The 16,312-nt window shown below is 43.7% G+C and overlaps 1 protein-coding gene across 6 annotated transcripts in view; it reads left to right on the top strand.

Annotated features, from left to right (window-relative positions):
- The window catches only part of SIDT1 (SID1 transmembrane family member 1), a gene marked incomplete at both ends in the record, with an annotated part of 113,001 nt that overhangs the window by 89,435 nt on the left and 7,254 nt on the right, over positions 1 to 16,312 (top strand). For 4 of the 6 annotated variants that reach the window (XM_080696713.1, XM_080696715.1, XM_080696716.1 and 1 more), the window contains 11 exons: positions 351 to 422; positions 2,240 to 2,385; positions 3,088 to 3,161; positions 3,985 to 4,051; positions 5,516 to 5,589; positions 6,553 to 6,676; positions 6,883 to 7,000; positions 9,398 to 9,534; positions 10,399 to 10,507; positions 11,329 to 11,343; positions 12,660 to 12,736. In XM_080696713.1, coding sequence (XP_080552839.1) covers positions 351 to 422; positions 2,240 to 2,385; positions 3,088 to 3,161; positions 3,985 to 4,051; positions 5,516 to 5,589; positions 6,553 to 6,676; positions 6,883 to 7,000; positions 9,398 to 9,534; positions 10,399 to 10,507; positions 11,329 to 11,343; positions 12,660 to 12,736 — 1,013 coding nt within the window. Of the gene's footprint in view, positions 1 to 350; positions 423 to 2,239; positions 2,386 to 3,087; positions 3,162 to 3,984; positions 4,052 to 5,515; positions 5,590 to 6,552; positions 6,677 to 6,882; positions 7,001 to 9,397; positions 9,535 to 10,398; positions 10,508 to 11,328; positions 11,344 to 12,629; positions 12,737 to 16,312 lie in introns of all 6 variants that reach the window. The other 2 variants (XM_080696712.1, XM_080696714.1) reach the window with 2 other exon arrangements.

Here is a 16,312-nt window from a genome sequence, read left to right on the forward strand (position 1 = left end):
AGGTGGCCACATTTGCACCCAAACTTGAGTGGCTGTGTTTCAATTCAGTATTCAGAATTGAATACTGAAAATTGAATTTTATGTCATTTTCATCTGCCATTAAAAAATTCTTATTTGAATATTTTCCCCAAACATTTTAAAAGGTAAAAACTATTCTTCATTTAAGGGCCATACAAAAATAGGTGGCAGGCTAGATTTGGCCTGTGGACCACAGTTTGGTGACTCCTGAATCAGAGTAAAAAGCAAATCAAATTTTAAAGATTGCAACCCATGACTCCAGCTACTTAGAGCTGCATTGCTTTGTTGTAGCTGTCAGACATAAAGCACTGGCCTCTTTGCTTTTTCCATAGGCTCTGGAAATACAACAGTATCGCATCCCATTGCTGCCAGCACACCGGAAGGGAGCAATTACGGGACAATAGGTACTTACCAAGATGAGCCCATTGGTGGAACTACTTCCTGACTCTCCAGAGAAGAGCATACAAAGGGCCCTCTGGCCACTAATAACTGTGATCATGGGCAAGCCAGTCATCCTACAAAATTATCTCTTCTTGTAAGACGAATTGGATGGATAACATGGAAGACTCTTTCCTGCTCTAACCTTCCATGGTTCCATTGTTCTGTTTCTTGGATCTGCTAGTCATACTAGAGCAGAACTCCCTACAATGATTGCCATCAACTCCCAATGCCCGCTAGGGACTTCGTCCTGTCCAGCCGTCTAGGGCATAAAGGATGAGCTCCAGCAAGCTGAACTCAGTTGACCAGCTGTTTCTTTTTCTTTTCTTTTCTTTTTCTTTTTCTTTTTCTTTTTTTTTTTTTTTTGTGGTATTGAAGGGTGGAACCCAGGGGCTTTTCTACCTCTGGGCTATACTCCCAGACCTATTTTATACTTTTTTTTGGAAAGAGGGTCTCACTAAGTTTCTGAGAGCCTCAGTCAGTAGCTAAGCCTGGCTTAGAACCTGTGTGATCCTCCTGTCTCAGCCTCCCAAGCGCTGGGATTACAAGCGTGCACCACCACGCCTGGCTGACCAGCTGTTTCATCCTCAGGTTCAGTGGAGTAAGGGCAGCTGGAAGACTGAGGCAGTGCTGCAGGTGGACATGGTTGTAGCCCAACAGTTCTTCACTTTGGCTAATTTCACAGCTGAGCCTGAGCACTGCCAGCCAGTCACTCCCATGGCAAGCCCAGTACGCATGTGCAGCCCAAGAGGAACAGAATTCCTGTACTCGCCTCATTGGGGCAGGAGCACACTGAGCAGCCCACGCCTTCCAACGTGCCTGTGGACCTGTGGATGGTGCTCCTCCAAATGCACCTGTAGAGGGACTGGGAAGCCTGTGTCCCTGCCCTACTGTTCTGTAACGCTGAGCATGTGGGCTCTGTGCAGGCTACTTATTTTTAGTTCTGTAAGAACAGTATTTTTTAAACCATCTGAACAGAAGAAATAAAGCGGAAGGTAGGCTCGGCTCATGTGCTCGAGCTGCTCAAACTCCATCTGCTCTGAGAAACATTCATGGGAACAGAAGAGGCCTTTTTCCTGAGAATAGTGTCTCGTTATGTAATCATAGGTGTGATGCAGCATGTGGGGGATTTCTGTGTATAAATACTTTATCCCTGAGAAATGTATAGTTGCCAGGTATGCGTGAGCTTGCACATCTATTTGATAGATGCTAAGCATAACTATACGCATGCATACGCTTCTGTATTTGTGTGCAGATTTTAAAATATGAAACACAAAATAAAAGCACAGTGTTATTTTTGCACTCAACTCACTAAGCGAGCAGATGCCCTTATATTCTAATATGTGTTCAGCACTGGAGATAGAAAAGTTAAATAGCATAAGAAAATCAAGCCGGGCGTGGTGGCGCACGCTTGTAATCCCAGCATTCAGGAGGCTGAGACCTGGAGGATCGCGGTTCGCAGACAGCCTCAGCTACTTAGTGAGGCCCTCTGCAACTCAGTGAGACCCAGTTTCAAAATAAAGAATAAGAAAAAAAAATAGGGTAGGGGGTGTAGCTCGGAGGTCAAATGCCCCTGGGTTCCATCCCCATACCCCCCCCAAAAAAAGAAAAGAAAATCAAAGTCCATTAGGAAGGTGCCAGCAAAAGAGTATGTCTAGTGGGTGGGGAGTTCATCTTGACCAACAGGTTATTCTCTAGAATGAATCAGCACTGTGCTTTTGAAGAGGTATGGGCTCTGTAGGCTGCTCTTGGCTTTTATAGGCAGATGCGTTTTCTGTTTCAGATGAGTCAAGCTCCAGTCCCAGAAGGCAGATGTCTTCCTCCGACGGTGGACCACCATGCCATTCGGACACAGACAGCTCTGTGGACGAGAGTGACTTTGACACCCTGCCAGATATTGAGAGTGACAAAAATATCATCCGGACCAAGGTACCTACCTTGGCCTGGCCACACTTCTGAGAGGGCAGAAAATCCAGCAGCAAATTTCACCAGTACCTCAGTTTCCTTTTTTGTTTTTTCCTTCAGGGGAAGTCAAATTTCCCAGAGGGTTGTTTAGACAAAACAAAAACTACAAACTAAAGGCAATATTCTATTCAGTGGAAATTAAAGAGAACACCACATTAAACACTCTCAGGATCTTGTGTGGACAGGAAAAGATAAAGGGATTCAACCAGATGGAGGAAGGAGTTGCTGGAGAGGTGTACCTGGAAAAGCTCCCAGTTTCTCTATATATCTTCCTTCAGCAGTCGAGATCATTTCTTTCTGGCGTATATTAAGTATATTGTATTGCACCCAGTAAAATATATGAAGGTGATTGCACAGTGTCAACCTTATAAAATTCAAGAGCCACAAAGTATAAAGTTCTGAAAGCTGGGGAATCAACACTTGAGATATAAGAAGCCTAAAAGATTCCTAATAGATTGACCATATCGGCCACTCCTCGAAATAGTCTAAGAAAAACATTAGGGTTTTTATTAAAGTATTCTGGGGAAAGAAAAGTCTTATTGAATAATTTTAATTCCTTGTGAGAGACTAAATTAAAATTTATAAGGTTCTCCTTTGTATCATATACCAAAAAATCCAAGTCATTTTTTTCTTTCTTTTTCTTCTTTTTCTTCCTTTATACCCCAGATGTTTCTTTACCTATCAGATCTGTCCAGGAAGGACCGGAGAATTATCAGCAAAAAATATAAGATTTATTTTTGGTAAGTAGATAACTAGTAGCATCATGGTTCCCTTAAATAAAATTAAACTACTTCAATGCAAATGTAACCTTTCTTTGTAAAAACCACAACCACTGTATCACAAGGAGTTACTGTTTATTGAGGCGTGGGTACAGGTGATGATGCCACCAGCTTATGATAGATAGACCTGTCATCATGGTATTCATGGACACAGCTCCCTACCAGCCAAATGCTAAGCTATCCTGCAAGGGCTCCTCCCTCCCCTCAGAAAACCCCAGGCTGACTGTTGTACCCTTGTGGAACAGCTCTTCACATTCTTCTACTGAAGAATTCCCTTTTTCTTGGATATAAACATTACATGGAAAACAGGGATAATGGGGCCACATGGAATTTCATAGTGGGACCATTGTTTGGGAACTAAGAGTTACCTAAAAGAACTCCTCCCTCCATGTGTAAGTCCTCACCCAATAACTTTCATTTTGATCATCTTTAATCTAACAGCACCCTAGAAAAATAGACTCTTATCAACAATGTGGTTAAACCATAAGAAGATTCTATATTGCTTTACCAATTATTGTATAAAGAGGAAAGAAAAAAACTAATATTTGTTGGATGTCAATCATTAATCTTTACTGTATTTTGTTCTGTTTTGTTTTTTTGTTTTGGTGGTACTGAGGATGGAACCCAGGGGCTTTCTACCTCTAGGCTACACACCTAGACCTATTCAGGTAGAATGCCCCTGGGTTCCACCTCCAGTACCGCAAAAGAAGAAAAAAAAAATACTGGGCGAAGACTTCGTTCTTAATTTGGAAATAACTGTCGCTGGTTCTTTCTTTCTGCACAGGAACATCATCACCATCGCTGTGTTTTATGCGCTGCCTGTGATCCAGCTGGTCATCACCTACCAGACAGTAAGTGCTGTCCCAGAACCCCAGCTTCCATCCTGCAGGGCAAACCTTCACTGTGACCTACAGAGAAGGGTATAACTTGGGATCTGTCAATAATTAATTTCCCATTTGAGTTCCAATTGGACTTCTCCATTGCTTCAACTTTAACTGACCTTTCGATCTCTTTCCCAACTATTTGATCACAAAGGAACCTGGGACTGCTTAGATTGTTTTATCTGCCAACCTAAAATGATTACCTTGTGCCCATTCGGTTATAATATCTACCAGCTGCATCTGTTACTTACCACTCTAAGCTTTCTGGTCATCATGGCATAAGTAAATAAAGCTCCAAACCAAATTTTAAAAAAATCTGATGTCTAATTTAGCCTGCCTCTTCATTAAAGTTAAGTATTTTTTCATAAAATTAAAAACAATTTCATGAAGCTAACAAAATATTGAAACAAAGCAAGACATAAACAAAACTTTTTAAAGAAAATAAACAAAGATAATATTAAAACAGCCTAAGAATCCCCACTGCTCCTTCACAGAACCTAAGGTCACTTAAGTGTGAATTTAATTTGGGGTTCACATAACTTTAAGTATAAATTTTCTAGAATTTATGATACATAAGAGCCCATTTAAAATGGCATGAAGCTGAAGGTGTTTCTAACATAGTGGTTCTCAAACCTTGCTGTGTGTAGAAATCACTTGGGGCACTGTTTAAAATCCCAGTATCGAGGCTATACCCCACACCACATAGATCAGGGGCTCAGGACAGAACCAGACAGCATCACTATTCAAACCCCCACTGATTCCAAAGTACACCCCTGCTTGAGGGCGAATGGTCTGATGATATGTAGTCCATCCCATACTTGTTACATAACCAAAGCAAGCATTTTATGAGGTTTGAAAAAAAAAGACACTGTTTGAAATTTAAATATTCTCTGCATACTTTGAGGCCCCAGGCAGAAGATACAGCTGTGCTGCAGTTTGGGCAGGTTCTTGATAGAGACAGCAATAAATGTGTAACACTGAATATATACCTCCTCACATCTACCTGCTCTGGGATGGTTTTCATTTCTACTCAGAGGATGGGGCATCTCCATATCCCTCATTAATTAACTTCATTAATCTAGAAAATAGGACGCAGCAAGACAGACTGAAAGGTAGATTGCAACGTGAGCATTCTTTCACAGTCCTTTTATGAAGGCAGCCAAGAACCCACACTTAGTTTAATTCCATCTTGAGGCCACCTGATGGGCTACATAGAATGTATGCATTCAAAGCAAGATGGTAACACTTACAGGAGAGATGGCCACCATGTGTAACAGTGGCCCATAGTGGCCCAGCCCTGCTGAGAAGGGTGACAGGTTACACCATAAGCCACCGACGGCATCGCTGGGAGCCCTGTCTGCTCTTTTTTACTTCAGGTGGGGCTCCAAGGATGGAGAAAAACCACATGTCCTCTTCTCACCCTTGATTTTACAGGTGGTAAATGTCACTGGCAACCAGGACATCTGTTACTACAACTTCCTCTGTGCTCATCCCTTGGGTGTCCTGAGGTAAGACCAGTCCTCTGCTTGCTCAGGAGGCCTTTAGGTATTCTTTTCTGTCTAATGTGATTTCAGTTCTTAAGAGCACTAAAAATGATTGGGGAAAAAGTATCCCCATTAAGATAAAGAGGAATTAAACCCAAACGTTGAGACCGGTATGTTTCTCATTCCTGAGTGAGGGCCCCAGGCAACATTCCTGAGAGCCACCCACTGAGAAGCAGGCAGTTATGTTTTTGAAAAATGTCAGGTCCCTAGCTGTGGTGGCATGTGTTCACGGGCATGAGCTGGCAGCCTGCTGCTTCATTCAATCTGTTCAGCAGCCTCGTGAGAGAGCTTCTGATCACCTCCATTCTTAGATGAAGATGCTTGGGCTTAGATAAGTAAAAACTTGGCAAGGTCACTGTTAGTGATGTCAGGACTTGACCTCATGCCTGCAGCCTTCATCAATGCTATCTAGCCAGAACTTGGCGTCATGGGAAGATATTTGCCTGGGAATTGGGAACCCAGCTTCTTGCTCTGGAGCTGAATCATTGCTGGTTTCCTGAAATAAAGCTAAAGCTACTGGGTGTGATTGGCCAACACTGACTGTGAACTTCACAATCAGAGAGCTTAGGACTGATACATAACATGGGTCTGCCTATGAGAATTCACTCTCACAGTGTAGCTGAAGTGCCTGTCTTTGGGGCGGCTCTCTTTCCTTGGCCATCAGGACAAGTAGAGATGGGGCAGCTGTGAAGGACGCTGAGCAGGCCTTCCTGAGAGGAAAGAGACATGTTATCACAGCTGAGGAATCATCCCAAGATGAAGGAGTTAGGTGAAGGAAGCTTGTTGATGGTTTTCCAATCATGGACTGTAAGGGGAAGGTCGGTGGTGAACACAGAATTCCAACATCGCTCCCTCATCTGTGCGTTCAGTCATTCTCTGAATCCTCCCCTCACCTTCACACTCATGGTTTTTCACTCATCTCTACAGTGCCTTCAACAATATTCTCAGTAACCTGGGCCATGTGCTTCTGGGCTTCCTCTTCCTGCTGATAGTTCTGCGCCGGGATATTCTCCATCGAAGAGCCCTGGAAGCCAAGGACATCTTTGCTATGGTGAGGAGAGAGTGGGCAAAGCAAAGGTAGGCTCTGGGAAGGACCTGGTTCCAAGCAGGACCTGCCGAGGGGAGGATATCTGGCTTGGGCATGTGATGATATGTTGTATATAATTATCTACTTGAGACCAGAAGCACAGGCCGCCAGATTCTATGGGTTCATCATTAATCTGTGTCTTTCCATTGACCATCTTTCTCCTTTTTCAGGAGTATGGGATTCCCAAGCACTTTGGTCTCTTCTACGCTATGGGCATTGCATTGATGATGGAAGGGGTGCTCAGTGCCTGTTACCATGTCTGCCCTAATTACTCCAACTTCCAGTTTGGTAATTAGAATTTATATCAACAACTAGCCGGGCGTGGTGGCGCATGCTTGTAATCCCCGCGCTTGGGAGGCGGAGGCAGGAGGATCGCGCAGGTTCGAAGCCAGCCGCGCTGGCTTAGGAGACCCTCTTTCCAAAAAATAAAATAGGTCTGGGAGTGTAGCCCGGAGGTAGAAGGGCTTCCAGGAACCCCAGTACCACACAAAAATAATAATAATAAAATAAAATAAGAATTTATATCAACTACACAGATTTGAGTCATAGGAGTCTTACCCTAGGACCTTTAAAAATGCTGAGCTCACCGGACGTGGTGGCGCACGCTTGTAATCCCCGCACCTGGGAGGCTGAGACAGGAGGATCGCACCGGTTCAAAGACAGCTTCGGCTACTTAGCGAGGCTCTCAGCAACTTAGTGAGACCCTGTTTCAAAATAAAAATACAAAAATAGGTCTGAGGGTGTAGCCCAGAAGTAGAACCCCTGGGTTCCATCCCCAGTACCACAAAAATAAACAAATAAATAAATGAAAATAAAAATGCTGAGCTCATGTCTGCAGGATTTAAAGGCTTTTTGTGTGAACCAAAGAGATCTGAGAGATCCCCACGGAATGTGGTTTCCACACATTGCACCATGTTGGTTTTGATCACCTTTTAGAACAGAAAACACTCAACACTGAATGATGATCCCATGGAGATATCAAAAGTGAGCTAAGCATGAGGCAGCAAGTCAGACAACAACAGGACTGTCATATGTCATAAAATGCATCTGGAAAAGCCTGTCAGTGTAACTTATCATAATTGAGCAGTTAGACTGCTCACAGGTAGAAGTAATAAAAAAAAAACAATTCAGATTGGATTGAAGAATACAAGAATACGGACAACTCTCATCTCGCTATCTGGAAATCAAGAGGTAGAAGGGACTTGTAGGTAGCTTATCTCATGGCTCTGGCTCCATTTCTCTGTGTAAGTCATCTGATTATGCCTTGCCTGCCCATCAGTTTTATCCTGAGACTAATTTCCCTTAAAGTGGCAAAAAATAATTCTAGCAGGTCATGGCTTCGTATCTCCATTCCCCCATTTCAGAGGAGGTCTCAAGCTGCCTTCCAAGAACTTTCATTTAAGAGCAAAAGAAACTTCTTTTCAAGAAACCCACAGATAAGGTTCCCTCACTCATCAATAGTTTAAATAGTCATAAACAAACCCATTCCTGAAACATTCCCTAAGTGCTGGTTAGCTCAGGCCTGGGTTGCTTCACCAATCAGGAAAGGAGGGGGTCTTTAGACCAACAGACCCATCCCTGGAGCCAAGGGTGGGGTTATCTTCCCTGAATTGAAAATAAGGTAGGCTTTGGAACCATTTCCCAAACTTAACCCCCTTCATCCTTTCCCAGAGGCAACAACTATATTGAATTTGGTATTTGTCCTATTTTATATTTTTATTATATTCTTAGTAAACGAATATTAATTTATCGCATTGTGCTCTGTGACCTTTCTTTTCATTCAACAATGTTTTTGAGATTTATCAAAATCATATCAAGGATGTGGAGTGTGTTCATATTCAAGGATTGTCATAAAATAGATCACATTTGTCAATTCTTCCACCCAACATTTACTTATTGCCAATATTTTGCTGCTACATACAATGCTGCAGTGAATATCCTTGTTCATGTCCCCTTGTGTAGATATAAGAAAGGTTCCCTGGGAGACCTAGAAGTAGAATTTTTTTATTCACCCTGTGTGTGCATCTTTTATTTTACTGAAAAGGAACAAATTTCTCTCCAGTGTATTAATTCATATTCCCACTGGCTGTGCAAGAATTTTCCCCGCATCATCATTAACAGTTGTTATCATCACTTAAATGCTTTGCTAAAAGTGTGAGTAATAATCTGAGGCATTGCATTAACATTTTGCTTTGCATTTCCCTATTTCTAAGGCAACTAAGCTACATGTAATGTCCAGCTGTTTTCCATCACTAGGATATAAAGCTATATATATATGTAATAACCCGTGTGGTTATATTTCAGGGTGCCGAGAACAACCTCCTACACCCACCTGACCCTCATTATCACACTGCCTAAGCTGTTACCATTTCATTAGGGATTCTTGCGTTGCTACTGCTGCATTTATAATGCAAATACCTTTGCAAGTGGGGATAGTTAATTGTTTGCCCTATTAGATATTGCCCTTCTTTGAGCCAAGAACGGTCTTAGAAATGGAATGCATGGAGTCTGCCCAGCGAGTGTGTTGGGGAGGCTGATGTGTTCGAGGGTACCACACATCAGAGAGCAACAAATGTCCCATGGGCTGAAGTAAAAGGTACTCATAGGCCAAAGAAAACTCTAGAAAGTGTCATCTGCCTGTCACCTACTGAACCTCTTGTCTCGGCTCCTCCTCTGGGTCCTCAGACACCTCCTTCATGTACATGATCGCGGGCCTCTGCATGCTGAAGCTCTATCAGACCCGCCACCCGGACATCAACGCCAGCGCCTACTCCGCCTACGCCTCCTTCGCCGTGGTCATCACGCTCACCGTCCTCGGAGTGGTGCGTCCCTCTCCGCTGCCTTCAGGCTGGCCCTCAAGACGGGCTCTCCTGGGAGGCCTTCTGTCATTTGTCTGTATGTTGGGCCACAGATGCACAGATTTGGATTTATCCTAACTTCTCGTCAGCAGGACACGCTCCTATCCTGGGCACACTCATGGCTCTCTTAATTACTAAGCATCTTATTTCTAATAATGAAACAGACGATTGTAAAACTATCTATGAACAGTTTTAATACTAATCTAAAGTCTGACCATTGTGAGATTGGACTAGAGGCCTCCAAGCTAATTGGAGAGACCAATGTGAAAGAACAGAAACCACTTTTTGAGCCAGGCTTGATGGCATACGCCTGTAATCCTAGTACATGGGAGGCTGAGATAGGAAGATCTCGGGTTCGAGGACAGTCTCAGCAACTTAGCAAGGCACTCCACAACTTAGACTCTCAAAATTAAAAAAATAGGGCTAGGAAGAGTATCTCAGAGGTAGAATCCCTAGTACAGCAAGAACAAGAAGGAAAGAATGAAGGAAGGAAGGAAGGAAGGAAGGAAGGAAGGAAGGAAGGAGCTTTCTGATTGTGCAAGGTCAACAAATGTGGATTAACTTCATTATTTGAAGAGCATCAGTCCCAACTTTAGACCTTCTCAGCTGCCTGCCCTAGTTTTTCCCTTTTTTCCATTTTCATTTGGCCAGGGAGCCACTCTTTTCCTGCCCACCGTGGAGTAAGATTATTATAAGTTCCAAGAAGGGGAGAACACAAAACACACAGGTGGCCCTGTTTTCGAGTCCTTCAGCATGTGTAAGAGGCCATGATTTCAATGAGTTCTCTGGGAAGCCCCAGATGAAGGTAACCTCCATCTTTATTTCTAGGTGTTTGGAAAAAATGGCGTGTTGTTCTGGGTCATCTTCTCTGCAATCCATATTCTGGCCTCTCTGGCCCTCAGCACCCAGATCTACTACATGGGTCGTTTCAAGATAGGTGAGTCACCTTTTACTCTATTTCCCCTGAGAAAGCAGGCATTGCCTTCTCTCATCCTACATGAAAGCTTACTGGCTACTGTGAGTGCATGCTTGGAAGTCTGGGCTGGAGTTAATTCTCTCCAAGTTTCCTCTCCCATATAGGATGCAATTAGCTGTTATCACTGGTTCTGTTTTCAGCTGGGAAACTAAGCTCACCCTACCACTGAGCTGAGGTGTGTCTCCAGCTCCTACTTGCAAACACTATGGAGTCCGCCTCACTTTGAAAGTACATTTGGAGAATAGAATGTTGGTCATACCACTAGTTCCACCCAGAGGAACATTTTTCCATTTGCAGCATTCAAAAAGGAGCATTGTTCTAACCACGCCTAAATGGTTGTCAAGAATAATCACGTATTATTTCCAGATCCTAGGGCTAGAGCTTTTTGAGACAGAACATTTCATAAGTAAGATAGAAAACCATAGAGCTACCTGCCCAGAGCACTGCTGTGTCCTTTGGTCCAGAGCCCTAGAAAAAAAAAAACCAATGTCCGCTCATGAGAGGAAATGGAGTATAAATTGCGACAGGTCCGTGGAAGTGGTCAGGAAGACAGGACAGTCCAGTCTCCACTCATTCTTTGAGCAGGAAACTTCTGAATGCTGGCAACAGGCAGCTAGATTCTGTGTTCCTTATGATGAGCAAATGTTACTTTTATAATTAGAAAATGAAAGTATAGTCATCATGTTGAGAAAATAATTAAATGCGGAGTAGTGTACCTGTTTGGCTTCCTTCTTACACATCATTTCTTTCTCTCGTTTCTTCTCTGCCTCCCACTGGTTCAGATGTGTCTGACACAGGTAATGTCCTACCTCTCTTCCCAGGGCTCTAGATTGTTTCCTTATCAAAGTGACTCTGCTGGCTGGCTGCCAGCTCTGCTCTCCCATCTCCTCTTCCAGGTGGTGCAAGATCCAGGGGAGGGGGAGGCAGAGGGAGGCTTGAGGTGAGGCTATGCTCCAGCCCAGGCAGCTGGGAGCTTCTTCTGGCCTGTCACATAGACAGGCCCTCCCTCCTAGTTAAATTCACCGTATGGTTAGCCTTAAGAAGGAATAGCATCGCTGTGTTGCCCTGGCTAGCCTTACACTTGTGCTCCTCCTGCCTCAGCCTCCCCAGTAGCTAGAATTACAGGCATGGAGTGAGATCCTTAACAGAGATGGGACCCGCACTCTCTGAAATACTTGCTCTCGACAGACCCAGCCTTGCATTTGATTTCAATGATGTGGACAAGCTCAAAGAAAGACCGCCTGCCTTTGACCTTGACCCTGTTTGTGTAACAGGACACAGACACAAACTACATTTCAACTCTTCCTTTTTGTGGAACTGCATTTTTTAACAAACTTTTCTGTCTTTTCCTCCCCAACTTTATTTCCATTTATTTGACTACTTACGCCATCATTTCAATACAGATAGACTTTTTAACATGCTTAAAATAGCCTGGGACCCTTCGGCTCAATTCTTACTAACTCAAAATCACATTGAGAAATCAAAATTGGAAACTTTACAAGTTAAGATGCCCCATCCTCTAAGGAAAGCAAACGTTTTAAAGTCTATTTAAGGGGGCCCATAACATTTTTGCTAAAAGAAAATGCCAGCAGGGTAAACTGTAAACTAAGAGCGTGGTGGTGCAAGCCTGTGACCCCAGTATTGGGAAGCTGAGACAGGAGGATCGAGAACAGCCAATAGTGAGATTCTCGGCAACCTAGTGAGACCCTGTTTCAAAAGCAAAAAGTAAAAAGAACTGGGAGTGTAGCTCAGAGGTAGAATGTCCCTGGATTCAACCCCCAGTCTCTCCCCACATACACACACTATAAACAAAGGGAAGCACAGCTGGAGGAAATAGGAGAAGGGTCGCCAGCCACCCACGGTACTTGCAGGTGCTGGTTCCCATCCATCTTGCTTGGCTCCCCGCTGCGTGATGGGTGGTTGTGGCGATCGCTCCGTGACGGCACATTTGAAACACACACTTATGTATTGCTCGCCTACTAGGTGCAAAGCATTCTGATGTGTTTTTATAAAGTAAAGACTACTTCATCCTAGCCCCGAACGCTTAGGCCACTTCCCAGTACTTTTATCTTCTCTGACTAAGCCTTCTCCTCGTGCCATGCATCATTGGCAGATTTGGGGATTTTCCGGCGAGCAGCGATGGTGATCTACACGGATTGTATCCAGCAGTGCAGCCGGCCCCTGTACATGGTACGTGCATGGGCCTGTGTTCCTTGGCCTTCTCCCAGGGGAGAGGGACAGCAGGAGGGCAGACTGTGGACGGTCACTCAGAGCTCCAAAAATCAAAAGGACCAGATGGCCCAGAGTGGCTGGGGTCCAGTTCGTGGGAGAAGTAGGTTGTTTTCTCTTTCGTAAAACTCAAGCTGGGATGGTCCCAGTTCTGTAAATGAAATGTCTGCTAGTCTAAAGAGAAGAAGAAAATATGTACACCAAACTTTTAAGTAGCGATCATTGCTGTGCGGGAGGATCAAGATAGAGTGTCCCTATAAACAATCACCCCACGTTCCCTGGAGAATGTGAAGGAGCGCTCTACTGATACTTACACCAAGTCAGCAAGTGTAAGCCGGGATCATCCCAGCAAACTGGGGCGTATGCTCACTCCAGTCGCTTGCTGGAAACTTATACTTTCCACACTAAGCATTTCTGTATTGCTTGATTTTTTTTAATAATGACTGAGAATTGTTTTAATGTTATTGCTTGATGATTGAAATGTACTTTGTTAAATCCTCCTGTGTAGTCTCCAGCTTACTGTCCATTTCTACCCCGGACTTAGCAGGGCCCCGGCCCGGCTCCATCTCGGCTCATCGACCAGTGCTGTCGGGAAGGCTCCTTACCCCTCTGAGCCCACTGCTGCAGTGTCTCCACAGTGCTTGCATCAGTTCTAGCAATGCATTTGGGCCTGGCACATAGGAATTAAAAAAGCACCTGCTAATAGTTTATCATTGGAAGGATTCTTACATAAATGAATGTGAGAATTTTTTTTTTTCCTTTTTGTTTTCTTCTTTTTTTTTTTCTGGTGCTACTGGGGATTGAATCCAGAGGCATTTTACCTCGATTATGCACCTCCAACCCTTTAAATTTTTTTGTACTGAAACAAGGTTTCACTAGGTTGCTAAAATTCTCATTGGTTGAACCTGTAATCCGATCTCAGCCTCTCAAGTACTGGGATTATAACCACACTCAGTGGAATGTGACTCTTTAATCCCTCTAGAGCTTGGCAGGAACTATATTCACTAAAATATTGAGAGAATGGAGGCTTGAGTTTTATTCAGGTGAGAATAAAAAGTCTTTTAGGACCTGTAGGTATTTTTGGACCTACGCTTACCTCTGTGAACCCAGAGGGGCAGTTAATGTTTGGCTTATTCATCCATTGTTTTATGTTAATTGATGCCTAAAACAGTTCTAGGTTCACAGCAAAATTGAGCAAAGGGTAGAGAGGTTTTCTACATACCTTCTGCTCCTACACATGCACAGCCTCCTCCACTATCACGGTCCCCCATGGAATGGCACCTTGGTTACAATCAATGACACCACATCCATCAACACAGCATCACTCCATCTGGAGTTGACATTAGGGTTCACTCTTGTACATTCTGTGGGTTGTAACAAGCATATAATGGTGTATCCTTACAATTACAGTATTGTACAGAACAGTTTCACTGCCCTAAAAAACCTCTATGCTCTGTCTATTCCCTCCACCCTTAAACCCTGCCAACCAACCAATAGTCTTGCTTTTTCTAAAATGTCATGTGATTGGAATCATACAGCGCGGAGCCTTTCCACGTTGGCCTCTTTCACTTAGTCACATGTATTTCATCTCCTCCATGTCTTTTCATGGCTCCATAATCTGTTTCTTTTTAGAAATGCATAGTCTCCAGGCGTGGTGGCGCACGCTTGTAATCCCAGCATTTGGGAGGCTGAGACAAGAGGATCTTGGTTTGTGGCCAGCTTCAGCTACTTAGTGAGACCCTGTTTCAAAATAAAGAATAAAAAATAGGGCAGGGAGTGTAGCTCGGAGGTCGATTTCCCCATGGGTTCCATCTCCAGACCCGCAAAAAATAAAAAAAATAAAGAAATACAGCCAGGCGTGGTGGCACACTTTTGTAATCCCAGTGCTTGGGAGGCTGAGACAGGAGGATCGCACCGGTTCGAAGCCAGCCTCAGCTACTGAGTGAGGCGCTCAGCAACTTAGTGAGATCCTGTATCCAAATAAAGTATAAACTAGGTCTGGAGTATAGCCCAGAGGTAGAAAATCCCTGGGTTCCACACCCAATACCACCAAAAATGAAAAAAGAATAAATACATAGTGCTCCAACCCCTGAAGGCTTATTTGTCCATGCACCTACTGAAGGCATCTCGCTTGCTTCAAAGTCTGGGCAGTTAGAAATAAAACTGCTCCAACAGTCATGCGCAGGTTTTGTGTGGGCACGCGTTTTCAATTCATTTGGGCAATTACCCAGGAGAGTGATTGCTGAATCTTATGGTAAGCATGTGCGTAGTGTTTTAAGACACTGCCAAGCTGTTTTCCAAAGTAACAATAGTATTTTATATTCCCACCGGCGATGAATGAAAGTGGGGTTTTTATGGGGGGGGGGTTGTGGTACTGAGGATTGAACTCAGGGGCATTCTATCTCCAAGCTATACTCCCAGCCCTATTTTTTATTCTTTATTTTGAAACAGGGTCTCATTATGTTGCAGAGGGCCTCACTAAGTGAGGCTGGCCACAAACCTGAGATCCTCCAGTCTCAGCCTCCCGAGTACTGGGATTACAAGCGTGTGCCACCACACCAGGCCTAAATGAAAGTTCTTATTTCTCAACATCTGCAATATTTGGTGTTGTCAGTGTTCTGATTTGGGGCTATTCTCATAGCTTTTTTAAATAAAGATATACCCTCCAAAGTCTATGAATCAGTTCCAAAGACAGAGAACTTTTACTTTTCAATAGCAGATAATTGGCCATGCAAAATAAAGTAAAATTATACAACACCTGCAAGTTTTAAGTAATATGCAAAGAAGCAGGAATAGATTGTGAATACATCTCTACCAGAACTTTTTTTTTTTTTTTTTTTTTTTTTTTGCAGTACTGGGGATGAAATCTAAGGGCATTCTACCTCCAAGCTACACCCTTAGCCCTGTTTTTTATTCTTTATTTTGAAACAGGGTCTCACTGAGTTGCAAAGGGCCTCACTAAGTAGCTGAGGCTGGTCACAAACTGCGATCCCTCTGTCTCAGCTTCCCAAAAGCTGGGACTACAAGCGTGCACCACAACGCCCAGCTCAGAACAATTATTTTTTTAAGATGGACTGTTCCAGCCAGGTGTGATGGTACAGTCCTCTCATCCTGGTACTTGGAAGGCTGAGACAGGAGGATTACCAGTTTGAGGCTAGTCTCAGGAAGTTAGCAAGGCCCTCAGCAATTTAGTGAGACCCTGTTTCAAAGTTTAAAAAAAAAATAGGGCCGGGCGTGGTGGCTCACCCTTATAATCCCAGCATTCAGGAGGCTGAGACAGGAGGATCACAGTTCGAAGACAGCTTCAGCTACTTAGTGAGGTGCTTTGCAACTCAGTGAGATCTGTTTCAAAATAAAGAATAAAGGCCAGGCATGGTGGCACACACTTGTAATACCAGCATTTGGGAGGCTGAGACAGGAGGATTGTGGCTCACGGATAGTTTCAGCTATTTATTTAGTGAGGCCCTCCACAACTCAGTGAGATCCTGTTTCAAAATAAAGAATAAAAAATAGGTCTGGGGGTATAGCTCAGAGGTA

The sequence above is a fragment of the Muscardinus avellanarius genome, assembly GCF_963383645.1.
Source record: "Muscardinus avellanarius genome assembly, chromosome: 5".
In the NCBI taxonomy this organism is placed as follows: Eukaryota; Metazoa; Chordata; class Mammalia; order Rodentia; family Gliridae; genus Muscardinus; species Muscardinus avellanarius.